Raw genomic sequence first — 26266 nt, 5'->3', positions numbered from 1 at the left:
TAGTGATGGTTAGCGGTTTAGGGGGTGGTTTGAGTTGGTGGTGTATGGTAGTGGGTTTTTTTAATGGTTTTTTATAGCGGTTTATTTTAGTGTTAGCAGTTTAAGCAAGCGGTTTAGGCCAGTGGTTTTTGTTAGTGGTATTTGAAATTGGTTTTTTTAAGCGGTTTGTGCTAATTGTTTTGGATAGTGGTTTTTGTGATGGTTAGCGGTTTAGGGGGTGGTCTGAGTTGGTGGTGTATGGTAGAGGGTTTTCTTAATGATTTTTTATAGCGGTTTATTTTAGTCTTAGCGGTTTAACTAAGCGGTTTAGCGGTTTAGTGGTTAACGGTAGCGGTTTATGATAAGTGTGATCATGCATCTGTTTTTGTTAATGGTATTTGCACTAGGTTTGAGTGAGCGGTTTCTGTATAAAATGTTGGTCGTTTGTTTCATTTATCTTTTACACATGACGATTTATTTTTTGCTTCCTTATGAAAGATATTGTATATGTTAGTGGGTTGTGCATCTCTTCTAATTATGCGGTTTATGTACTGGCCAGCCTCGTCGTTGCATATCCAGCGTTAGGCGGCAGCAGGGGATGCGTCTTGATGAGAGGTACGTTCCGTACCTGTAGATGGCCGGATTGTACCATCTTGCGAGACTGAATGACAGATGGTTCCGACTAGACGAGCCCCTAGTCAGCGCATTCGTCGAGAGGTGGCGGCCTGAGACGCACACCTTTCACATGCCGTTCGGAGAGTGCACCATCACTCTTCAGGACGTCGCATACCAGCTGGGGTTGCCAGTGGACGGAGATTACGTTAGTGGTTGCCTGACAGACTTCCACCTTTACATTGAGGGTGGGAGACCTGCTTGGCAGTGGTTCCATGAGTTGCTCGGTGTTTTACCTCCCGAGAACCAGGTGCAGAAATTCGCAGTCAACTGCACCTGGTTTCAGGAGACATTTGCAGAGTGTCCAGACGGGGCTGATGAGGAGACAGTTAGGCGCTTTGTCCGGGCCTATATCATGATGTTATTGGGCACGCAGCTGTTTGCCGACAAGTCCGGCAACCGTATACACATCAGATGGCTACCTTATGTTGCTCGGCTTGAGGAGATGGGTCGCTACAGTTGGGGGTCGGCGGCACTTGCATGGTTGTACAGGTGCATGTGCCGAGTCGCCAACAGACATGTGGTGAAGTTAGCTGGCCCTTTACAGTTACTACAGTCTTGGATATTCTGGAGGTTTCCCACTCTTAGACCATCTGGGTATGATGAGATTAGCTGGCCCCTTGCCTCGAGGTACCGTTATTGTTTTGTATTATAAATGCTTCTCGTATTTATTTTCGATTATGAAACCAATTTTAATGTTTCTCCTACGTAGATGGTCTGGTTACAATCCTGGGATTAGCAACAAGGGACCTCGGGTACAGATGGCTCGCCTGAAGATCGACTTGTTACAGCCTCGGCAGGTAAGTACGCAGAGCATGTGTATTTCAAGTCATTGTTTCAGTTTATATTGTCCAACCCTTTTAATTTTTATTTTTCCAGTTCATATGGATGCCCTATAGCGCACTAGACGTCATCCAGGTTGTACATCCGGAGGTCTTGGAGCCTCGGCATACGATGTTATGGCGCTGCAGGACGTCCCTGATTTACTTTGCGGTTGTGGAGTGGCATCAGGTTGATAGAGTTTTACCTCAGTTTGGTGGCGTTCAGCCCATACCGTCTCCCGCCTTGAACATCGACTTCTTGATGTCGAAGGATGGGAGAGGAGGTGACCGTTGGTTCCCGGCACAGTACGCTGACTGGCACGATCACTGGCAGGAGCGTGCGGAGCACATTCTACAGTTTGACATCGTCCCCGATCCCGGTCCGTCACACGATTTCTTGACATGGTGGTATCAGCACGGAAAGAGGTTTCTGTCGCCGGAGATGTTATTGGGGGATCCGAGAGGTATTCCTATTCCAGATGAGGCTACGCAGAGGGGTGCTGGTCGACTTCCAGATATGGACCGGGTCGAGGACGTTCCCGACAGACGTCGTATTGAGCGGAGAGCTCGAGTTGGGACACGTCGTAGCCAGCGGGAGTGGATCGGGGCGGATCTTGCTATGGATGACGTCGAACCCCCAGTTAGGGGTGGCGGGAGAGTTCGTGGTCGTGGAGGCAGGAGGAGAGTGGGTGCTGCTAGAGAGGGTGCCCAGATGCCTATGGGAGGTGATGTTGCGGGGGTTGATAGGGCCCATCGGGGCGGGCATGAGGGTGGGTCGCGTGGATCTGGCATGGGAGATCCGACGACTCACACTGATGCTGGGCTTGGTGGTGGAGGTCTTGGAGATTACTTCGTAGGTGTTCCCGGTGATGATCATACCCTCCAGGAGAGTACTCCATGGGTGAGTCCGAGCTCGATGTTTGGAGACTTGCTTGCTAGTGATGGCATTGTGGCCGAGTTTGGTGGACCGCATTTCCTTGATGATATCCGGACTATCATGCAGGAGGATGAGGCTGCAGCCGGACGGGTTCAGACGACAGGGACACAGGCACCCCTGGATGTAGATCTGAACGAGCCTGCCACGGTAGCTCCCCCGCATCCTTTTGCCATGGGAGGGACCCCAGCATCTGCCCAGACTATTGGGTCACATTCAGTTGCCGGCCCGTCATCATCCAGACCCGTGCATGCTGCGCGTGTGACCCCGAGACAGCCAGTTCCGGATGACAGCGACGAGTCTATTGAGGATGAGGAGCCACTTATACGGAGGAGTTTCCGGACACGGGTGCCACGCCGTTGCGGCACTGGATCGCACCTATTTAGATGATTTATGGATAGTGGTGTATGTCATGTTGTTATATTTATATTGTCTACCTTATTGGTTGGTTATCATTGTTATGGTATGTACGTTGTAGTTATTTTATTTTATGTTATGGTATGTACTTTGTTGTTTTCTTATGTCATTTACTATGATGTATTCCACTTTTCTGTTATCGTATATAGTTTCATGTTATGTTATTCATTATGATTCATCCCTCGCGGTAATGTTGTTTGTTTTAGAAACTAATTTCAATCACTTAAAACATATTAAGCAGAAAAATTTGGTCCGAATAACAAGTTTCATTACTAATAGGAAACAACTTAGTACAAAGGAGCACAATGGTTGCTAACTTACATAGAAGACAAGTGCTAATAGACTAAGAAATCTCCTATTGATTTCCAGCAGGTCCGCTGGGGCCTGCGCCTTGTGGACAACTACGCCTGGTGTGACCTGGCTGCCTGCAGAGGCCACATCTCTTTGGCCGGTTCGGATCTGCTTCATCCATGTTGGTGCGGATTCTTGTGGATCTAGGACGACCCTCCCTCGCACGCCTCATATTCGGATCCGGTATAACGGTTGGCCCTGCATAAGGTGGCCAGAAACCCTCTGGAATGGGAGGTGTAAATCCCATCTGATAGACACCAAAAACGGAACTCAGGCGATAGACCTCATGGACGTAGGGCTGCCATGTAAGTCGTGAATAAGCACAACATGCCAGTGCGTGTGGACAGGGAAAATGAAGTGCTTGGAAGTATCCACAATCACAAGTCTTAGAACCTAACGAGACCCTGTACGTACCAAGGGAGAATGAACCTGTCGGAGTCGTCTCAGCAACGGTGTATTCCGAGTTATCCCTGTCGTAAACAGTCACCGTGAAGCACCTTGCTGTCTTCAGGTTGGCCTCGATACACTTTACTAGGTATTGACTGAATTGTTGTCCAGTACCCATCTGAGCCTCGGCCTCCCTTCCCTTACGGACAAATAGCTCAGCTAGCCTTCCGTATGTGGCCTTCACCAGCGAGCAAACAGGGAGGTTTCTTACCCCCTTCAGGATTGAGTTGACACATTCAGAAATATTGGTTGTCATGTGCCCGAATCTCCGACCCGCATCACAGTACTGTGTCCACAACGAATACTCGATTCGGTTCGCCCAGTCACACATTGCCGGATTCTCAGAGCGCAGAATGTCAAACCAGTAGTCGAACTCCACTTCAGTCTTCGCATATGCGGCGTTAACAAGAAGCCTCCGGGCATCTTTTCCCTTGAATGTCAATGCAAAGTTCGATGCAACGTGTCGAATGCAGAACGCCCGGTAAGCAGCTGGGGGTAGCCATCCCCCATCCGGAGCCTCGAGTGCTGCCTTGATGCCATTATGCCTATCTGAAATAACTAACAGACCCGGCTGAGGTGTCACGTGCTCACGGAGGTGGGAAAGAAAGAAAGACCATGACTCAGCATTCTCACCCTCGACTAGTGCAAATGCCACGGGGAGGATGTTCGAGTTTCCGTCCTGTGCAATGGCGACTAGCAGTGTTCCCCCATACTTCCCATATAGATGGGTCCCATCAATACTCACCAGAGGCTTGCAATGACGGAATGCCTGGATACAAGGGGGGAAAGTCCAGAACAGCCTATGAAAATAAACTTGAGACTCGTCAACCTGTCCCCCAACTCGAACAGGGCAAGTCCTGAGGACGGCTACAGTGCCAGGCATCGTCAGCTGAACTCCTAAAACCCACCTTGGCAGCTCGTTGTACGACTCGTCCCAGTCCCCATATATGACGGCAACGGCCTTCTGCTTCGCCATCCATACCCTCCTGTACGTTGGCCTGAACCCAAATTGTGCGGCCGTGGCATTTTGAAGGACCTTGATGTTCACAGCTGCATCAGCCCTAACCATCGGCATAATGAAGGTGGATATCACATGGTAGTCCAGACTCCTATGGTCGCTGGAGATGGAGCTGGCGAGACATGTATGCGGACCGTTGTATCGCTTCACTTCCCAGATACCCTTCCGCTGTCGGAGACTCATCCGAATGAGCCATGTGCACCCATTCCCAAACTCAGAACACTTTCCCACATACCTCCGATAGTCAGACTCAACGACCTTGTACTGGACCCCTCGGCGGATACTGTACGTCTTCACATTGAACAGCGCCTCATCTTTATCCTGAAATTGTTGGCCAACCTGAAACTCGTTCACACCGGCAGACCCCTCGGTATCTCTAGCGCCAAATCCTGAGGGCAGCAGAGCATTTTCATCCTGCCGCATAGCATCCAGGTCCAACGAGGAAAAATGGGGTGGATACTGCTGTGTGCCAGAACTAGATCCACCTGTAGCCCTTCTCGGAACAGTAGTTCCAACATCATCGCCGCTTTCATCAGCGATCAAATCCGGCTCCACGTCATCGTCATCTGGATCCTCAAACAAACCATCACCAACACCAGCCGGTGTGGGACAATGTTCCTCGGTGGGAATATGTTCCCCATGCCGAACCTCATCTCCAACATTCCCGCCCAGATCGACGGCAAACGAAGGGGACGCAACAGGCTGCATCGGTGGCTCATACACAGGAGCAGAGGACGAAGCAACAGCAGGTCTCGAGCTCGACCCGGCAACTGCGGCTATAGTATTCGCATTCCGGTTTGAACCACCCGAGCTAGATACCACATCAACCAACTTAGCCAACAACTCCGGTGTCCTTACCTCGGGATACTGCCTACGACAAAGAAACATAACCTGCAAGTCCTCGTTACTGCCGATTGTGGAACAATCAAACTTCACGGTGTCATGGAGCACCGCTGTTGGAATGCGGTAGAAAAACTTCTTGACCCTTTTAACTCCTTCGAGACCAAGCTTATCCAGCACACAGCTAACAAGAGCATCGTAGGTGGTTGTTGGCGTCACGATAATACATAGTGGATCCTTATCAGTGAACTTCACGCCGGATCGAGTTTTTCTTTTAATCGACCCTCTATAATGTACCAACACTAGGAAACTCTCCTCACTAGCCATCTCCCCACTTTGTTCACAGCATCATGAGTTCACAGCATATATATATAGCCCTGGTTCGTGCTATATATATATAATTCGAAACAAGTTGTTTCGATTTATCACAACCTAACCTAGTAATTCGAACTAAGTAAACTCGAATTCTTAAGTTATAATTCGAAACAAGTTGTTTCGAATTATGTTGAAACACAAAATAACCTAGTAATTCGAATTAATAAGACTCGAATTCTACATATATATATCGAAACAAGTTGTTTCGAATTACCTATATATTCTTACGTTCATAGTAATTCGAATCATATTGATTCGAATTACTTTAAGTCGTTGCATGTACACAATTCGAATTAAATCAATTCGAATTACTTGATATCATAATTCGAATCTTATTGATTCGAATTACATAATAATTGGTCCTGGTGGATACAGGTGAAGATTTTTGATTTGGCGGATTTAGGTAATTTCAAATGCTCCTTGGTTTATTTGGGTTTTTTGCCCTGTTTTTAATATACAAAAAATTTAATTTTGATATATTAACGGCATAAAATAATTTATATAATTATTTTATTTTTTAAAATAGTTTTTGTCTATTTTTTCTGGACTTTATGTGAGGTTCTCTATATAAAAAAATATTCAATCATATAAATATAAACTATTTCACAGAATATATAAAAATTAAATTATTTACTGAAGATAAAATATAAAATAATATGATTGTATTTTTGAGAAACAAAAACCCCTGGTTGGGCAATTTGGCAATTATTGGGAGAGAAAGGAAACATGTTATTTTCAAGGCTAATACAAGTCACACTGCAGAACCCCCCTTTCTGTTTCTCAACCTCTTCAAATTCAACTCTTTCATTCCCCTTCTTCACCCTTCCACTTTCACCAACCCAAAAACCTCTTATTGCTAAAGCTTCTTTCTCATCAAACATGGTCAAAGCTATCAGAGTTCATGAACTCGGTGGTCCTCAGGTTATGATTATGAACTATCAAAGCGACCTCATTTTACTTTTTCTTTTCAATTGGAACCTGAATTTTCCGTTTTCATAATTTTAGTATGCTTTTCCTTTTACTACTGTTCTGATTTCAAATTTGTGTTGTATATTCGCCACTTTAGTTACGTAATGTTACCGTCTCTATGATTCAGTAGTGTTACTATTCACTCTTGCATTTTTTTTAAACAAATTTTTATTTTTCGATATATTCGATTTATTGTTAAATTTATTTGAGATTAGAGATGTGCTGCTTCTGTGGTCTGTGGTTTGCTTCATTATCATGTGACCTATTTCTGTGGTTGCAAATTTGATAACAGGTTCTGAAGTGGGAGGATGTGGAAATCGGAGAGCCAAAAGAAGGCGAGGTGCGCGTGACGAACAAAGCCATTGGCCTTAATTTTATCGATGTCTACTTTCGGAAAGGAGTTTATAAAGCCCCCTCATTGCCTTTCACCCCAGGTTTTTGGAGTTTATTTACCTCTTATCAATTGATCTCTCATGAAACATTTATGCCAATGCCAAAAATAAAAAAAGAAAATGAAAAGAAGAGGTAGAGAAAAATTGTTTCGGTTCTGTAATGCCATTACTGAGCAGTGACCTGAAGACTTGTTTGTTCTAGTGTTCAATTACTCCATGCAGCAATCCAAGCTGTGGATTATTTAGCTTGTTTTAGTTCTTAGTGGTTAGTACTTGGTAGTTTCAACATAGAAGGGGATGAGGTTTTCAATGATTAACTTGCAATTGGTTCCTTTACTGGGATCAGGTAGAATTAATATTTAACTAAAATGTTTTATTAGTTATAAGTTATAACAAAAATTGTACATTGTATTCTTTCTATTTTACATACTGGAACATTAGATTTCCTCCTACTTATTACCGCAAAGAACACTAGGAAATGATTGGATGTCAACGAAGTAATATTCTAGATTTTGTTGATGGCTATGATACATGGATTCTTCAAAATTAAGGATGTATTGTATTGCACTGGTATCTTTTAAAGAGTATTTCAGTCAGTTATGAAGACCTGCTTCACCATCTATTATCCGTAGAATCTGTGGATAACTGACCACTGGTTTTCAATTGCGGTTGTGTCGATCCTGTTTCTGTGGTTAGATCCTAGTGTATGATCCTTTTCAGAATGCAAAAGATCAGATTCATTACACAAGTAGAGAAATGTCAGTTTCTTTTAATCTCAAATTCCCTCAACCTTTTCCTTCACTTTCCTACATGTTCTCTCTGAAACCTAACTTCTGACGAGGAATCTAGAGCTTCAAATTTCCCTTGGGTATACTATATCCTGATGCATCTGCTGTTCAAATCACTTGACAATCGTATCCTCAATCTGCTGCAAACTTGCCGTTGAATCTCTTAAATCCTTCAGGCAAGATTCACTCCAATTATCTGGCATCTATCAAGCTTGATGGCAAAATTCTCTGGCTGTGGAGGCAGCAAGAGTTTGCAGTGATCAAAGGCCATATGATTATACTGTGAACAGCTTTTAAGATTATATAATTTTTAACTATACAACCATAAACCATTAAACGAATGGTGTGCCTTGCAAAAATTATTTAGTAAAAGGTTATTAAATGGTGTAAAGATTTATATCTAACTTATGCTGGTGTGTGTGTGTGCTAGTTAACAGTGTGTCTTCATTTTGGGAATTTGGAGTTTATGTATGACATTTAATTTTGATGGTAACGGGAGAGGTAGTAATGACTCCTTATCGCCTATAATAAATGACATCTATCAATTTGCCATAAGAATTTTCTTGTTTATTTTTACTCCTCGTATTTTTCCTTTTTCTAAAGAATATAATTGTGCATCTTGTACTCAAAATCTTCTCTTTTTCTAAGTTATGTAGTATTCTTATTCTCTATTGGTGATCCCTTTAATTAATGAATTGCCATTCTCTGATTTGAACCTCTTCCATTGAGAATTTAATATAGGAAAGCAGTGTAAAACTTGAAAGGAAGGAAAAGAAAACCAGCAGGATAAGCAAATTGCAAATATACAAATCCTAATATGTCAAATATTTGATGCAGAAAGTATCATATGTTGATTACTTTTACTTTTAATGTGTTCAGGTATGGAAGCTGTTGGGGTTGTCACAGCTGTTGGTTCTGGACTCACTGGTAGGAAGGTTGGAGATCTTGTTGCGTATGCAGGTCAACCAATGGGCTCATATGCTGAAGAGCAGATTCTTCCTGCTGACAAAGTAGTTCCTGTACCCTCCTCAATTGACCCAGTTGTTGGGGCATCCATCATGCTGAAGGGCATGACAGCTCAGTTCTTGGTTCGCCGTTGTTTCAAGGTAGGCTTTTATAACTTGTATTTATCTCTCTTTTTTTGTTTTCATTTGATTTTGTTATTTTTCTTGGAACACTGATACAATTGGCTTTTTATACTCCTAATTTTTAAAATCACAAATTAGAGAACATCACGAAACTAGTAAGACACTCCCTAAGATTGTTTTCTTAGGGAGAAGCTAGTTGATTCCATGTTAGAAATATATCCATTATCTGAGATAAATATTGAAGAGATTCTTAATATATTCTAAACATAGTCAAGCTCCACAGTTTCACCAGATTGTGTTTCTACATCTTTAAAATATAAAAGAATTCATGAGATTTGTTGTGACTTTAGAGGAATTATATGCATATTTCAGTTTTCAGATAATTGATCTTCCGACATTTGTATGTGCATTTTAAGGGAAGTTTGGTATCCTTAATGATTTGTTTATATTGTCAACCTATAGATGCAATAAGTCAGAAAAAGAAAAAATGAACATTATTACTCCATCAGAAATTGTCAGATTGAATGGGATGAAGTGGTAGAGCCTCATTGCTCCAAGAGATTAATATCACTGATTGATCCAAGAGTTCATCAGAAATTTTCCGGCTGTCTAGAATTTTCCTTTTTTTAAAAAAAATTATTGAAATGCTTAATTACTTTGTCAAGTTGAAATGATTTAATAGTAGATTTTGAGACAAGCAAGTTTTATCAAATAAGATTATTAGATGTTGGCCTCTATTTGGTAGTAATTTCCGTATTGGAATATCATGTTTGCCAATCTAAAAGCATACAAGAGGGATTTCTACTCAACGATACTGAGGATTGATACCTGGCAAGATGTGCCTGAAAAAGAGAGAATGCTACAAGTCTTTAGTGATGGTTATCAAATTAGGATATTCCTCTTCTGGGTGATAATCTCATTGCGAATTCAATTGAAGGTGCTACTGCAGAAAGATATACCTCATCCAGTATATACTTGAAGTAAAGCACAAAAGAAAATTTGTTGTAATTTATAACAGAAGCAAGAATTTTGCTATTACCGTCGTTGACTATAATATTTCTTGAGTTCTATGCTTTGCCTTAAAATTCTGTTCTTTGTTCCCCATGTTGATGATAAACAGAAACCAATACATGTAACTTCATAGGTTGAACCTGGTCATACTGTCCTTGTACAAGCAGCAGCTGGTGGAGTTGGATCCCTATTGTGCCAGTGGGCAAATGCACTTGGCGCAACGGTTATTGGAACTGTATCTAGTAAAGAGAAGGCAGCTCAAGCCAAGGAGGATGGCTGCCATCATACTATAATCTATACGGAAGAGGATTTTGTTGCTCGAGTCAACGAAATTACATCTGGAAATGGAGTCGAAGTAGTTTATGATTCAGTAGGAAAGGATACTTTTCAGGTAATTCTCATTCTATGCAATCGTATCCAAGTGAACTTTAATATCAAAATGCTGCGTAATTTTGAGTAGAAAGACTTAACTGTTAATCTTGTATTTTGCATGATGATATCATCAGCATCACAGTTGCACCTTTTCTATTTCTGCACGAAATTTTTTCTGTTATGATGGCTGAGTTTCTAGGAATGCAACTAGATTTTGGGGTTCAGTTGACCTTTGATGATCATTTCTAACTAAACCATCAACAAGCACCAAGTAGGATTGTAGATACAGAACTCTAACAGTGCATGTTCTTAATATGGATGACTTCCTGGATCTTATTAAAGAAAAGTGCCTTTCTTTTCAAATTAGGAATGAACTCATTGTTCTGCATCCTATCAGCATTGTGTTTCTGTGAATTCGTAGACACAATAATATGAAGGCAGATAAAGTTTTATATTCAATAATTGTTCTAATAAGGACCCTTTAACGGTTGAACACAGAAAAAGAATATATGCCACGGTTTTGATTTACAGATTGAACTACTCTCATATTAGTATACTATTGATGGAATTTAACAACATGCTTGGTATAATGTTCTACTGATTTCTGCACGATGAACCTTTTTGTTATGAGACATTTTAAGGGAAAAATGCAATTAACAACCTTTAACTTTTGCTCATGTGCCCCTAATAATTTAAACTTTCAAAACTTTTGTGCGAACTTTTCTTCCAATAGTATGTTTTTTACAGAAAACATAACGCCTCAATGGGAGAATAATTTTGGAAGACCTTGTTTTGCAGTGTATGGACAACTCCCAAGTGTTGAATTGCGTATTTTGAAAGTTTAAGGCCTAAGGTGCACATGAGCTAAATTTTAGGAGAGTTAATTACATTTTTTTCCAATTTTTAATTTAAACATTGAACCATGGTTTAGTATATTTGTGTCAGTAATGTTTCTTTCTATTTTTCAAGAAACTGTGAATGTAATGAGAGAAGAAGTCCTTTAGGTGGTATGCTATTTTTTCAGCTCTTTTTTTTTTATTATTTACTAATTTATATTTTTTGCTAGGGATCTTTGGCGTGTTTAAAACTTCGAGGCTACTTGGTAAATTTCGGGCAGTCATCAGGTACTCCCGATCCCGTTCCATTGTCTACCCTGGCTGCGAAATCCTTGTTCTTGACAAGGCCAAGTCTAATGCAATACAATGTCACTCGTGACGAGCTATTGGAGTCTGCTGGAGAGGTGTTTACTAATGTTGCTTCTGGTGTGTTGAAGGTGCGAGTTAACCATACTTACCCTTTGTCTGAGGCTGCAAAAGCACATGAAGATCTTGAGAATAGGAAGACCTCAGGGTCTATTGTGTTGATACCTTGATGATGCTATCAGTTTGTATGTAATAAATGTTCTAACTTCTAAGCACCTGGTTCTTGTTCTGTCTTTTTTATTTCTCTTTGAATGGAAACGGGTTATAGATTGTAACATGTAGATAATGTTTGGTATGGTATTCGTCAGGTTGTTATATGATTAAAAGAATAATTTTGTTATCATTCTCTGAAGATTAGAGTTATGTGACGCTCTTTCTGGTTCACACGTTTCTTTGTTCTCGTATTTTGTCGCTTCACTAAATTCAGTAAATTGTAATGGGAATGCTAGGGGGCCAAATTTTTAGTAGGAAAAAATTAGAGTTAGTGTAATTCAAATACAAGACAAATGTCGGACAAAAAAAAATAAATAAATAAATACAAGACAAATGTAAGGAAAAAAATATTAGTCACCAATATTTCTCACTTTTAAGTTTTAATTCATGTCTCATGATTCCTTTTGGTGTATTCCTCTTCCCCCCCCCTCCCCTCCCTCTCTCTTCTCTCTCTGTCTCTCTCTTTCCTTCTCTCTCCGGGGTTTGAGTCTTGAAATCAGCATGTTATTTTTAATTAATTTGGTATTTTTTTATATTAAAAAAGTGAACATTACAATTTACAAGTGTTTGAAACTTTGAATTAATGTTTGCAATTATGAATGTTGGTATTACTGTACATTTGTAAAATTAATTTTGATTAAAATTGAATTAGTATTAATATAATTTGTGTTTGGATATTTTATTTTCAATATGATTTTGAGTGATTGATTGTCACTTGGATAGTAGTTAAAATTGTGTTTGGAATTTGGATGTATAATTACTAAAAAATAGAGAAATTTATAATATTATTTATATTATTTTGTAATTTATTTTTTATAATCGAATAAAATATATTAATATTATTTGAAAATTATATATATATGGAAGTACAAAATAAAAAAAATGTTAATTTTAAGTAAGGGTCTGTTTAGGCGCCATTCTCAAAAAAGATATTCTTTTAAATGATATTTTCTTAAAAGATCTTTTATAAAAGTAAAAGTAATTTTATGTTTGGATATCTCATGTAAAAAGATCTTTTTATCTATCACTTGTGTTTGGATAAAATAAGATAAAAGTATTTTTTTGTTCATTTATTACATGAAAAACATCTTTTTTTAAGAAAAAAATATCTTTTAAAAAAAGATGTAAATTATAACTTCTCAAAATTTTTTTATTTTTCTAATATTTTTACTTTTACTATTAGAAATTTGTCAAACACACTAAAAAAAAAAAATTCTTTTTATCGATTTAATGGCGTCCAAACAAGCACTAAAACTAGATTGAATTTGTTTTATTTTTTAAGGTACTATATACTTATTAGTTATCAGACAACAGTCATGCTACACATCCATATAATTTTTCATCCAAGTCTATTCAAGCCGGTGCAATACCAAAAAAATCCAATCTCATTACGTGACTCCACGGGCCCAAACGCACAAAATGTTAACATATTCATTCTTGAATATGAAACAACGTTCACTCTTCAACATTGAAACCGCTACTGGAGAAGTTCAAATTTCTCTCAAACTTCACTCATGTTCTCTGCCGAAACCGTTACTGGAGAAGAATCGCGAGAAGATTTCAAAAGGAAGAAGAAAGCACAAACGAAAACAAGAAAAAAGACCGCGAAAGGTATGATAAAAACTCTTGTTCATTTAAAATCTTGCAATCTCGCATTTCTTTTAGTTGCATTTTAGGTTTACTGAATTGAGTTATTTCGTTTAGTAGATTGACTTAATCTGATTTTATTTTTTTGGCGTAACTAGGGCATAGGAATGGAAATGTGTTCTTATTTTCTTTCTGTTCAGTGGAGTTGTTTATTTTTATTCATTTGATTGTTAGTGTATTTAGTTGAGTCCTTTTGCATGCAGAAATGATTTACTTGATAATTGAATGTTTATCACGTTTTATTCAGCACATGATTGGTGTTCGGTTCACTGGTGTTTGTTATTTGATTCATCTGATTGTTAGTGTGTTCAGTTGAGTTCTTTTGCATGCAGAAATATTTTTCTTACTGATTGAATGTTTATCAAGTTTTATTCAGAACATCAATGAAATTTAGTTCAGTGGAGTTGGTTATTTTAATTCATTTGATTATTAGTGTGTTTAGTTGAGTCATTTTGCATGCAGAAATGATTTACTTGATGATTGAATGTTTATCACGTTTTATTCAGCACATGATTGATGTTCGGTTCACTGGTGTTTGTCATTTGATTTACCTGATTGTTATATGTTCAGTTGAGTTCTTTTGCATGCAGAAAAATTTTTCTTGATGATTGAATATTTATCACATTTTATTCGGCACATGAATGGTGTTCGATTCAGTTGGTTGGCCATTTTGATTCACTTGATTAAAATATGCATGATTGTGCTTGTCGGTGTATTGAGTGAAGTATTGACCAAACTATTTTGGCTTCAGGCTTGAATATGATCCAAATATTCTGTTGCACAAACTGAACAAAATCAGAGACCAAGTGATTCGGACATCTGAAGAAATGAGACTCCCAAAGCCATTTGTTGTCCTCTCCAGCCCTTATTGTAAATTCACATATGGGAATATAGATAGTAAATAGGATATACTTTGTTTGACTGGTTGTAATTAACACTATTTTGTTTAACTTGTTTAAAAAACCAAACAATGTATATAAGTGAATATTAATGTAAATGTTATTAGAAATTTAATGTTAATGTATATATCTAATTCAAGATGGATTAGTCCTTGTCCTGTTGGTCTGAGATGTTAATATATATCTATTGGAATTGTCTAGCTGCTTTTTTTGTTCCAGGTTGACAGTGAATGGAATCAGGATATTTATCAAATATTAAGAGCCCCAAAAAATAAATGAACTGAAATTACTACACAGGGTGAATCGAAAAAATGCATATATCAATATAGCAGAGAGATAATTTTAAAAAAATATTGCTATCAGTATTCAGTTTCAAAAACTCCTGAAATCTTTGGAATAATTTTTGTAGAACTTTTCGACTTCTTCTAGTGTCTTGAAAATCATCCTGACCTTTGTGACAAATCGTTCATCCACAACACACCTGGTCTGCAAAATGAACCGAACATGTTATTATGGTGAAATAATGGTATAGTACTAAATGAATGGAACATTATCCATTATATAAATTCAAATTCAAACAGTTTTCTGCATAATGAACCGAACACATTATTAAGGTGAAACAATTGTATAGTGTTAAATGAACGAAACATTATCCATTATATAAAATCAAATTCAAACAACTTTCTGCGGAATGAACCGAACACGTTATTATGGTGAAACAATTGTATAGTACTAATTGAACGAAACATTATCCATTATATAAATTCAAAACACCTGTGTCTACAATTGAGAGATTATCAATTTAATTCAATTCAGAATACATGCGTACATTCAATTTAATTTAGCAATTGCATTCCATTCAATTCGATTAAAAAAAAATCCGAACCTTGTCTGCTTGGTTCATTTCAGAAGAATAATCTAAAACGCTCTCATTCAACTGATTTGAAGTTGAATCATTCATTGTTTTGATAGAATATTGAAATCTGAAAACGAAAAAGATAAATCCACAAAATCGAAGAAGAAAAAGAAGAAGAATAAGAAGAAGAAGGACGAGCAACAGAGAAGAACAACAAGCAGAAGAGAAGAAAAAAGAAAAAGAACGATAAGCAACAATTGCAGATCTGAAACTTACAATGCAAATCGTTAACGTTGAAGAAGAGAAGAAGAAGAGGAATGTTTACGTTGAAGAAAAAATTTACGTAAATCTGTTACGTTGATAGGAGAGAGAGGGGGACGCGCGTATATTTCACGTAATTTTGGGAGAGGGAGAAGACGTGTTAAAGAAAAAGTGTTTGGATGACTTGGATAAGTTTTTTATATGGATGTTGAGCGTTATTGTAAACCAAAATACATATGAAAGAATTTAGAATAGACAAAAATATATATTTAGATTAATAAATATCAATCAAAGTAATATCTCAAAAATTATTTTCAATCGATAAAAATGTACACAGAAAATCGTAAATATCAAATCTTTATTAATAGTGTAATAATTTTGTTTATAAAAAAAATCTTTAAAATATACTTTTGTATTTATAAATCTTTGGTGCGTAATTTTATTTATTTATTTTAATTATTATGACACAACTAAGATATATAAATAATAAAGAGAACTGATATTAATTTAAACTTTTTTTCTCCAATTAAGTTGGGTTGATTAAGTAATCATTTCAATTGTTCACAACAAATGTGAGAGTTTGAATCCGGTCAACCCATTGACTAGAAGCAAACTGATTGAAATATCCGATAAATAAACTTTAGTGCTAACAAAATAAATTAATTTAAATTCCAGAAGTTGAGAAGTTGAGATATTTCCTTTACCTTCCGCTTCTGCAAGAACTTCTTTTGTAGCCGTACAGAAAGAAGGTTGTTGCATGTACCCTCGTCATTTGCCAACAGGCAACAACGCTTCACTTTCACTCCCTTTCAACTTTGAATTTGCCATCAACACTCAACAGAGACTCTGAACCACAAATGGTCAAAAGAAAAATAACACACACTCCATCAATGAACTCTCTCACAACAACCTCTAGCTTCGTTCTCATCATCAAATTAACATGGTCAAAGCTATCAGAGTTCATCAAATTGGTGCCCCTCAGGTCTCTCTCTCTTAATTCTTGTTTTCATTTTATCTACTTTACAATCATTAACTCATTTTATTACTTAAAATCTCATGATACAATTATTATCTTCAGTTACTTTTTAAATAATGACATTATGATTTATGAATTATGATTATCGACTATGAACATGCGTCCTTTGGTTTAGAATCAGCTCAATCAAGTAGGTTAAATCTAAGTCTTGCAGTTTAGTTAGGTTTACTCAATTTTAGGGTGTGATTGGTAACACTGAAAAATTAAACTTATTTGGATAATTCTTATTTGTATGATCACGCTTTTATAATAATCGATTATGTGACAGTCAATTTATGTTTGGGATGACAAGTGATTTTATGATAACTATTGTGTTTGAAATGTATGAAGAAGCTGATTCTAAGTAGTATAATTTGCTTTTGCTTATAATCATAAGCTTCAAAATATTATATACACTTATAAGAAATTTTTTAACTATTTTATAGGTTCCCAAAGATGGTCTTAATATATCATATCAAAGCATATATTGTGTTTGTTTGTTTTCTTGTCGAGTGGTTTCCATGGGTATCCATGGCCGAACACATTGACCAATCCCTTTGCCATGAATCATCCACTTAAGGGCAAACAGTTGACCACAGGATGCTTATATCATTATCTCAAACTCGCTCTCAAAAAAGTGATGCTTTTTGTTTCTATGATTCCTTAATGCAAATCATGCACAAATAGATTGAAATTCGTCATATTTAATCTTGATTATGAATTGTTGAATTATTGAAGATTAGGATGGTGCTTCTGAGGTTTGTTTCATGGTTCTGTTAAGTACTTTTGTTGTTACCGATTGATGACAGGTTCTGAAGTGGGAGGATGTGGAAATTGGAGAGCTTAAAGAAGGTGAGGTTCATGTGAAACACAAAGCAATTGGGGTTAACTTTGTTGATGTCTACTTTCGCACAGGAGTTTATGAAGCCCCTTCTTTCCCCTATACTCCGGGTTAGTTAATTTGATTTACTTCTACCAAATTATTCTATGTGGTGATATTTTTTCTGTTGTAGCGCAATGCACACATCTTCAATGACAAATTTTCTAACGAGCATGTTTTACGGAATGAAAAATATTCTATAATAATGAATTCAATCAAGCGAGGACTCTTGCTATATATTGGAGTTATTTGCATTTGAGTGCTGAGTGATATATAAGCGTGTTTTGCTAAATGGGCTTTTTTGTTGGAGGCTTGTTATTTGTAGGTGGTGGCATGATTCTAGCAGGTTTTTAACTTTTTATTATGATATTTTCTAGTACTGTGTTTTTTGAGGTATTGGTAAACATTGTTGTAATGATGGTGAGTGTTGGAGGTTTTGTTTTGTGGGTTTCTTTAGGTTCCTTCTGTTCTAGGTTGGGTCTTTATGTTCTCTCTTTTTTTTTTTTTTCCCTCACTTTCGTTCCCTTTTAAGGTTAAAAAGTGAGTTACCCATTGACAACAGAAAGAAAGGAAAAACAAAACTTAATCCTTAAATTCTTGGTCTACTATGCTGTGGTTTGTTCCCTTGTCAGAAGGCTAAGGATTTTGAACACTTCCTGTCCAATGCTGGATGTTGATTCTGGATACCATACACTAATGCTATAGAATCCTGTACAAGCAAGTCTATGCTAACACTACTATACACTCTATTAGGTCTAAGCAATTTGGGAATGCCGAGTCTATACATTTTGGAAAAACCCTCATGGCTGAATCTTTCTAACCATAAACTCTTTGAGTTGATATGGTTAGTGTTATTCTTCTAGGGGATTTACTAATATGATTGTATTATAAATACAGCCATATAACTAGCTTGTCACATATATGTTACTCAATTGTTCCCTGTGCTTATTTTCTTTTACTTTTCTATTGAGCTTATCACTAAAATAGTGAAAAGAAAAAGGGAAAAAACACATGAACCTCCTCTCCTGCATGGACAGTGATGGTCATTCCGTGTTCTGTATTTTGTCCTATCAAATATTCTTTTATTTATAAATTGACTTTTAATAATAATACCAAAATTGAAGCCGTCGAACCCAGCAGGATGACTACTTTTGGGGTGCTTTTGTTTTAGCGCGACATTACATTTACCAACTATCCAATTTGAAATCATTAACTACTCTTTCTCCTCCAATCTGTTTTTGGAGCTAAAGAATTTCAATAGCAATATATGCATTTATGATAAGTTTCTAATTTCCAACATTTAACTGAAAGCTGTGTTGAACTCCGAGGCATCATTTTCCTATTTAATGTGGCAGGTGTGGAGGCTGTTGGGGTTGTCGTAGCTGTCGGTGCTGGAGTCACTAGTGCAAAGGTTGGAGATCTGGTAGGTTATGCAGCTCGACCGTTAGGCTCGTATGCTGAAGAGCAAATTCTACCTGCAGAAAAAGTAGTCCCTATCCCTCCTTCAATTGACCCAGCTATTGGGGCATCCGTCATGTCAAAGGGCATGACAACTCTTTTTCTGATTCGACATTGTTTCAAGGTGTGTTTCTATATCGGGTTGTCATTACATCTGAAGGAAATCTTGTTTGTTTTCATATTAGAAAAATAGAAATAGAATAAATAAGTTAATGTAGTCATTTTATATATTTTTTTTATTCTTAAAAGAAATGATTTTATGAATAAGGGAGTTAGTGTAATGTTCTTCAAATAAAGTAATGGAGGCATATGCAGTCTTGAAAACTAGAGGGAATATGATAGCTGACTATGTTATCTATTAAGTACTAAAATCAAGCTTCATCCTAAAACCAACACATTTTTAATTTTGCTTCAGCATGGTGATAAACACAGACTAATATAAATCAGTTTACAGGTAGAGCCTGGTCACACGATTCTCGTTCATGCAGCAGCTGGTGGAGTTGGATCTTTGTTATGCCAGTGGGCTAATGCTCTCGGTGCAACTGTTATTGGAACCGTATCCAATAAAGTGAAAGCGGCCCAAGCTAGGGAGGATGGTTGTCATCATGTTATAATCTATACAGAAGAGGATTTTGTTGCTCGTGTCAACGAGATAACATCAGGCAACGGAGTTGAAGTAGTCTATGATTCTGTAGGAAAAGATACATTTCAGGTAAACCTATTCTGTGCTATATTGAAATTTCAAAATTAGATGGTTGAGTACGAGAGAGATAGAATTACGTTATATTGCAATCCTTCCCTCTCTTCTTTTTTTTTCCCTCCTTGTACATCCTTGGATTTTGTATCCAAGGATCCAAGGATGTACCACAAAGTGACAGTGACAAACGAAAACGATCAAAGCCATTAATTTCATTAGGAGTTTATTACTTTGTATTCTTTCTTTTTTGATCATTGATTATCCAGAAATGGCAGTAGATTAATGCATCAAATCATCCATTTTTATTTTTATTTTTTTAAATTTAACAAATAACAAGGAGATCCTAGATATCAAGTATGTAGTGATTATTATGCCAAATCTTCAAATAAATTCCAAGATCATATTGATGAAAGCCACCTTATGTCTAATTTAGGTATGGATTCATAATTATATTTCACGACTGATTACATTAAATTCATTAAGAATTTTCCACATTTAACCACTATATAATGTTAAGTACAGTACAATAAATAATGAACATTTACATTATAAATTATTTGTTTGGTACATAATTTTATAATCAACTCTTGATTTTTTGTTCTTTAATCAGCATGTAAATGACTAAACTTTCCGATACTATAAACCAGGGATCTTTAGAATGCTTGAAGCTTAGAGGTTACATGATAAGTTTTGGGCAGTCATCAGGTAGACCTGATCCAGTTCCATTGGCTTCCCTGGCTACAAAAGCACCGTTCTTGACAAGGCCCACCCTAATGCATTACGTCGTTACTCGTGACGAGCTATTGGAGGCTGCCGCAGAGGTGTTCGCCAAGGTTTCTTCCGGTGTCTTGAAGGTGCGGGTTAACCATACTTACCCTTTGTCTGAGGCAGCAAAAGCGCATGAAGACATTGAGAGTAGGAAGACCTCAGGTTCTATTGTGTTGATACCATGAGTTCTAATGTTTGCAAGTAGATTCTAAACATCAATTTACTGTAATAAATGCAGCATTTGGAAGATTATATTTCTTTACATATAAAGTACCAGTAATGTGATTGTGTATATGTAAATAGTCAGATCTGTATAAATTTTGGACGTTACTTAAGTGATATTGAGTTGCTTACCATTTTAACGAAAGTATATTTTATCGGATTTAAATTTGTCAATTTTTTTTGTTTTGTACCGTCTGAACCGGCCGGTTAAAGACAAATTGGTCTCGTATCATAATTTAATTTAAGAATTTGTTGTTTGTCAAATAATTGTTATATATACAAAGCAAGATTTGAGTAATGGACATTTGTTTAGTAATGGACATTTGTTTAAACAAATAAGTGAATTAATCACTTGATCAACCGAAATTAATTTGAGTTTCTCATTTTTAATTTGGTGTCATTTCCGTATTGAATTTAAACTATGCTTCGAGTTGACTGAAGTCGACCAGAAGTTATATTCTAAAACTAAAATATAGATTTTATATATGTTTTTTTATTTTTAATTAATGTTTTATATTATAAATATCATTTTATTTTTAAAATAATTTATTTTTTACATACATTTATATAATATTTATTAAATTTAAGTTTTAAAAATTATGTTTTATTTAGTACATAAATTTTCAAAAATATGTACTAATTATATTTTAGAGTATATACCTATTTTGGTCTTCAAAGAATTTTAAACCAGACACTTTAGTCCCCAACTAAAATTAATTATTCGATTGGTCCCTAATAATTAATTCTGTCAGTCACTTAGGTCCTTGACTCCGTCAACTCTAACAGAAGACAAAATGATCCTTGACAACTCTAACAGGGGACAAAATGATCCATGATCCCTGATCCTTTATTCGAAAACGACACTGTTCTTCCCTAATTTTTATCATATCTCGCATAATCCTAATATTCATACTCTCCTTCTTCACCTTCACAATCTTTTTTTCCATCTTTTTCTTCCCCCTCTTTAGCTCCAAGATTAAGCCATGGTGTAATTACCACACGTGTCGCACCTACCTCAACATGTCATGGACAACACGCTTCCTAAATCTTTGTGACTGGTACATCCACCTCCTTTGCACTTCACCCACCAGAAGCATCTACTTCCACGTCTTCGATAACATCACCTCCAACCCCGACAACGTCCACGACATCCTCAAGACCAAGTTCCACAACTACCCCAAGGGCACGCCTTTCTCCACTCTCCGGCAAGTAATATAGATTGTTGGACATTAGGACATCATGAGAAGATTCTCCTTCGACATCATATGCAAATTCTCATTTGAAATAGATACCGAGTGCTTCATTCCTTCTTTCCCAGAGTCCAAGTTGGCAGACAGCTTCAACCTCGCATCTAAGCTATCAGTAGAACGAGCAATGTCGCCGTTGCCGCTCATATGAAAACTAAAGCGATTACTGAACATTGGTTCGAAGAAGAAGCTGAAGGAAGCGATCAGAGTGGTGGATAATGTGGTGTCATGGAGATGATAGAGCAGAGGAGGAGGGATATGACAACAACGACGACGAGTCTTAACAAATCAGACTTGCTGTCTAGATTCATAGGATCCATCGAAGACGATAAGTAGTTGAGAGACATAGTCACTAGTTTCCTGAGTATGAATTGGTTGAGAATAAGTTGAGGATTTTTTTCCTTATGAACATTAAAGTTATAGAGTATGCATTGTGTAGCTTGAAGTTACAATGTTAGACTGTTAGTGTTATGCGAGATATGATGGAAATTGGGAGCGAACAGTGTCGTTTCCGAACAAATGAGATTAGGGACCATTTTGTCCCCTATTAGAGTTGTCAGGGACTATTTTGTCCTCCGTTAGAGTTGACAGAATAAAGGACCTAAGGCAGCATTTGTTTGCTGTCCTTGTCTACCAATGACATGGACACGGTGGTACGCGTACCGCGTCTATTTTATAAGACATAAGTTTATGAAGGACACAGTTACACACACTTACACACTAGAGACATGTAATTTGTGTCTCTTCAAAAGTATGAGACACGGATTTTTAAAGGTGGACACAGATTCATAATAAAATGTTGGACAATTTTATCCTTAGTCAATTTAGAAAATTTCTAAATCTACCTTCTTCCTTACTTTATCCCTTTCTCACTTCTACACCGTCATCTTCTTCATCTTTCTTCTCTTCCAAACCATTTCATCTTTCTGAATCTATGCCTCTACAAGAATTATTCTCGCTCATCTGCCAAATCGTTGCCGCTCCTCCTCCAAAACCGTTGCCGCCTCCTCTACCGGAACAGCTGCCGCTGCCTCTCTCAAAATCGCAAAGCCATCGCTACCATCCTACCACTGCCTCTATCATAGTTGCCACTGCTTCCTCTCCCAGTTTAACAAATCGAACTATTCGTGTCTTTTCAAGATCTGCTACCGCTCCTCTCCTAGAATCGCAGAACTCTTCTCTTCGCCTATGCCTGAACTACCATTGTCGTTAGCGTTGCCAAAATCACCACTGCTACTTTTTGGAATTGCAGAACTGCCGATGCAGCCACTTCAGCCAGAATCAGTGTGCTACCTCTGCAAAAAATGCTTCAACCTTTGCACCCTGTTAGATCTGTCTTTCTATTTCCACCCCTGTTTTCAACTTCATCTCCTCCCTTGATTTTCTTTTTTTTTTTCAGAAAAAATTATATATTTAATTTTTTATTTAATTAAATTTTGATTAATATTTATTATATCTGTGTTGTTCTATTTTGATTAAATTTTTTGATTAATTTAAGAGTTATTAATGGTAATAGAGAAGTGGTGGTGGTGGTAGTTTAGATAGTAATGGAAAAAAAAATAGGATGGTGGTATTTGTGATAAGGGTAATATTGAAATTTTTATATGATTGTAATTCATTGTTGTGTCTCTGTATTTAATTACCAAACAACTTAAAAATTTTGTGTCTCATTGTGTCTATGTCTTCAATGTCTATATATTTGTGTCTATGTCTCAATCTATACATGAACCAAACGCAGCCTAAGTGACTGACAGAGTTAATTGTTAGTCTCATTGTGTCTGTCTTCAATGTTTATATATTTGTGTCTATGTCTCAGTCTATACATGAACCAAACGCAGCCTAAGTGACTGACGAAGTTAATTGTTAGAGACTAATCGAGTAATTAATTTTAGTTAGGGACTAAAGTGTCTGCTATAAAATTCTTTGAGGACCAAAATAGGTATATACTCTATATTTTATATAAATATTGATTCCATATATCTTAACTTATTTCAGATTGATTTAGAGTCGAATTATTCTTAAAATAGATCTAATAAAATATTAAAAATGGATCCGAATCCAATCAAGTAATCAATCCAACGGCCTGTTCATGCACACCCCTGTTCCAGTGTTCCTTCCTCACGTGCGCTCCCATTGGCCACTGCCATGGCATAGGAGATGCCCATCTTACCACTATCAGGGATTTAGATCTTTTAAATTTTAAATTTTATTTTAGAAGGTAAAGTGTGATGTCTCATTATTTATTTTATAGGTGGGACTAAGAAAAAATATGAGAGAGAAATCATTTAAAGGTAAGAGATTATACTTTACCATCTAAAGTAAAAATTCAAAATTTAGAAGATCCAAATCAACTATTGAGTATTAAGTGAAAAAAAAATACATATTATGAATTATTGGAGAAAAAAGAGGCCTGATAATTATTTTAAAAGATAATCAAATTCTCAACAAAAATATTTTTTTTATCTTTGATTTTTATTTGTATGAGACTGATTTTTTGTCAATATTTTCTATTGGTATTAATGGAATAATCCTACATGACATATTAAACTGTTGATTTATTTATTAAGAATTAGAATTAACAATTTTTTTTTTGTTAAGAATTTCATTGTTTTTTAAAAATGATTATTAATGCCGTTTAGTTTTTTTTTTTTCATTACATTTTTTAAATACATTAATTAAATTTATTATGTGAAAGTAAACTAAAAAATATTAATAATTTTTAAATTATTTTTATTTTTAAAAATTAAATAAAAAATATATTAATAATTAATGTGTCATATAAATATATTTTAAAAAGAGATCATTGATACAGAAATTAATCAATCTTATAAAATTAAATATCAAAAGCCAAAAATAATTTTTTTTTAAAAGTCTTGTAATCATTAAAAAAAATTGAGTAATTACCCAAATCAGTCCCCAAGGATTTTAGAATCGGACATTCTAGTCTCCAAGAAAAATTAATACACAGATCAATCCCCAAGGTTTTACTCCAGCAGACAAATCAGTCCACAGTTCATTTTTCGGTAGAATAATTATCCAGATCAGTCCCCAACGATTTTAAAAACAGACATTTTAGTCCCCAAGAAAAACTAATGTACAAATCAATCTCCAACGTTTCTCTCTGTTAGACATAATAGTCCTCCGTCTAAAAATAAAATAAAATAAAATTATTATTATTAATTGTACAATAATATTGTACTATGTTTTTTGTATTTTTTGGACAAAAATAATGATAAATTTATTCATTAAATTCTTATATATATATATTCACTCAATAATAATAATAATAATAATAATAATAATAATAATAATAATAATAATAATAAGGGGTGGCAAAGTGGGCCGGCCCGCCCCAACCCTCCCCACCCTGCCTAGGTCCGCCCTATAAGCGGGGCGGATCGGCCCGCCCCACCAACTAAGATGAGTTCAAAATGCTAGTCCGCCCCACTTTATGGCGGATTGGCGGGTCGGCGGGCTAGCCTGCTTGACTCTTTTTTTTTTGAAAAATAAAATTCATTAAAATTAACAAAAAATAATTAAAAAATTAAATACAAATACAAAATAGTCAAATTATAATATAATTTTTTTTCACTATATTTTTTTCAATTTTTAATTTCAATAAAATTGTTCAAAATAATATTTGTCAATAGAATCATCTTTATTTTAAAAAATAAGTCACATAATTTGAGAAAACATACGAAATTGTAAAATAAAATAAATAAAGTTAATAACTAAAAGAAGAATAAAAATAAAAACAAAAAAAAGTGTTTGAAAATTCTATAATTATTAATTTTATAACAGTAATAACTCTTTTATTTAATAAAAAAAAGAAAAATAAAAATCTTCGGCCCGGCCACCAAAATCCGCCAATTTGGCGGTGCGGGTTTGGTGGATTTTTTTAATTTGGCGGGCTCCAATTCCTAGTCCGACCGCCTTTTTAGCGGGTTTAGCGGATCGGCCCGACGTGTTCAACCCGTTTTACCACCCCTAATAATAATAATAATAATAATAATAATAATAATAATAATAATAATAATAATAATAATAATAAAATTATTAGAGATTATTTTACAAGAAATTCAAGGTACTATTTGATATTTTTGTATTTAATATAATCAAAAGATGTCCTATTTAAAAAAAATATATATTTGTATTAAAAAATATGAATTAAAAGAAAATATTTTAATTTGGATTTATATTAAATACATATTTTTTTAATACAAATATATTTTTTAAAATAGTACATTTTTGATTATATTAAATACAAAAATATTAAATGATTTCAACCTTGAATTTTTTGTAAAAGAATCTCTAATAATTTTATTGATTATTATTATTATTATTATTATTATTATTATTATTATTATTATTATTATAGAATAATATTGTACCATAATTTTTTGTATTTTTTAGATAAAAATAATAAT

At 35.9% G+C, this 26266-nt stretch overlaps 2 protein-coding genes across 3 annotated transcripts; both read left to right on the top strand.

Moving 5' to 3' along the window:
• The first annotated feature begins 6512 nt into the window (after positions 1-6512).
• On the top strand, positions 6513-12060 carry LOC112769417 (uncharacterized). 2 transcript variants are annotated; one of them, XM_025813939.3, is made up of 5 exons: positions 6513-6775; positions 7116-7257; positions 8883-9109; positions 10236-10493; positions 11541-12060. In XM_025813939.3, the coding sequence occupies exons 1-5, from the start codon at positions 6581-6583 to the stop codon at positions 11844-11846; spliced, it is 1128 nt and encodes a 375-aa protein (XP_025669724.1). In that variant the 5' UTR covers positions 6513-6580; the 3' UTR covers positions 11847-12060. The 2 variants fall into 2 exon arrangements, with proteins under 2 accessions (XP_025669724.1, XP_072080359.1); XM_072224258.1 differs by having other exon boundaries at positions 6536-6775; positions 11273-12060.
• A 4051-nt stretch (positions 12061-16111) lies between these two features.
• Positions 16112-20752, top strand: LOC112769416 (uncharacterized). The gene is made up of 5 exons (XM_025813938.3): positions 16112-16534; positions 17377-17518; positions 18803-19029; positions 19360-19617; positions 20250-20752. Exons 1-5 carry the CDS (start codon positions 16493-16495, stop codon positions 20553-20555), a joined length of 975 nt encoding a protein of 324 aa, XP_025669723.1. The 5' UTR covers positions 16112-16492; the 3' UTR covers positions 20556-20752.
• The last annotated feature ends 5514 nt before the right edge of the window (positions 20753-26266 follow it).

Source organism: Arachis hypogaea, chromosome 18 (genome assembly GCF_003086295.3).
Source record: "Arachis hypogaea cultivar Tifrunner chromosome 18, arahy.Tifrunner.gnm2.J5K5, whole genome shotgun sequence".
NCBI classification, from domain to species: Eukaryota; Viridiplantae; Streptophyta; class Magnoliopsida; order Fabales; family Fabaceae; genus Arachis; species Arachis hypogaea.
The sequence above is the reverse complement of the archived record's forward strand: the minus strand, read 5'-3'. Positions and strand labels throughout refer to the sequence as shown.

Excerpts from the sequence above, each read along its gene's own strand:
- LOC112769417 (XM_025813939.3), top strand. The coding sequence starts at position 6,581 with ATGTTATTTTCAAGGCTAATACAAGTCACACTGCAGAACCCCCCTTTC. Across the intron at positions 7,258-8,882 it reads CTCATTGCCTTTCACCCCAG|GTATGGAAGCTGTTGGGGTT; the intron begins GTTTTTGGAGTT and ends TAATGTGTTCAG. Across the intron at positions 10,494-11,540 it reads TAGGAAAGGATACTTTTCAG|GGATCTTTGGCGTGTTTAAA; the intron begins GTAATTCTCATT and ends ATTTTTTGCTAG.
- LOC112769416 (XM_025813938.3), top strand. The coding sequence starts at position 16,493 with ATGGTCAAAGCTATCAGAGTTCATCAAATTGGTGCCCCTCAG. Across the intron at positions 17,519-18,802 it reads TTCTTTCCCCTATACTCCGG|GTGTGGAGGCTGTTGGGGTT; the intron begins GTTAGTTAATTT and ends TTAATGTGGCAG. Across the intron at positions 19,618-20,249 it reads TAGGAAAAGATACATTTCAG|GGATCTTTAGAATGCTTGAA; the intron begins GTAAACCTATTC and ends ACTATAAACCAG.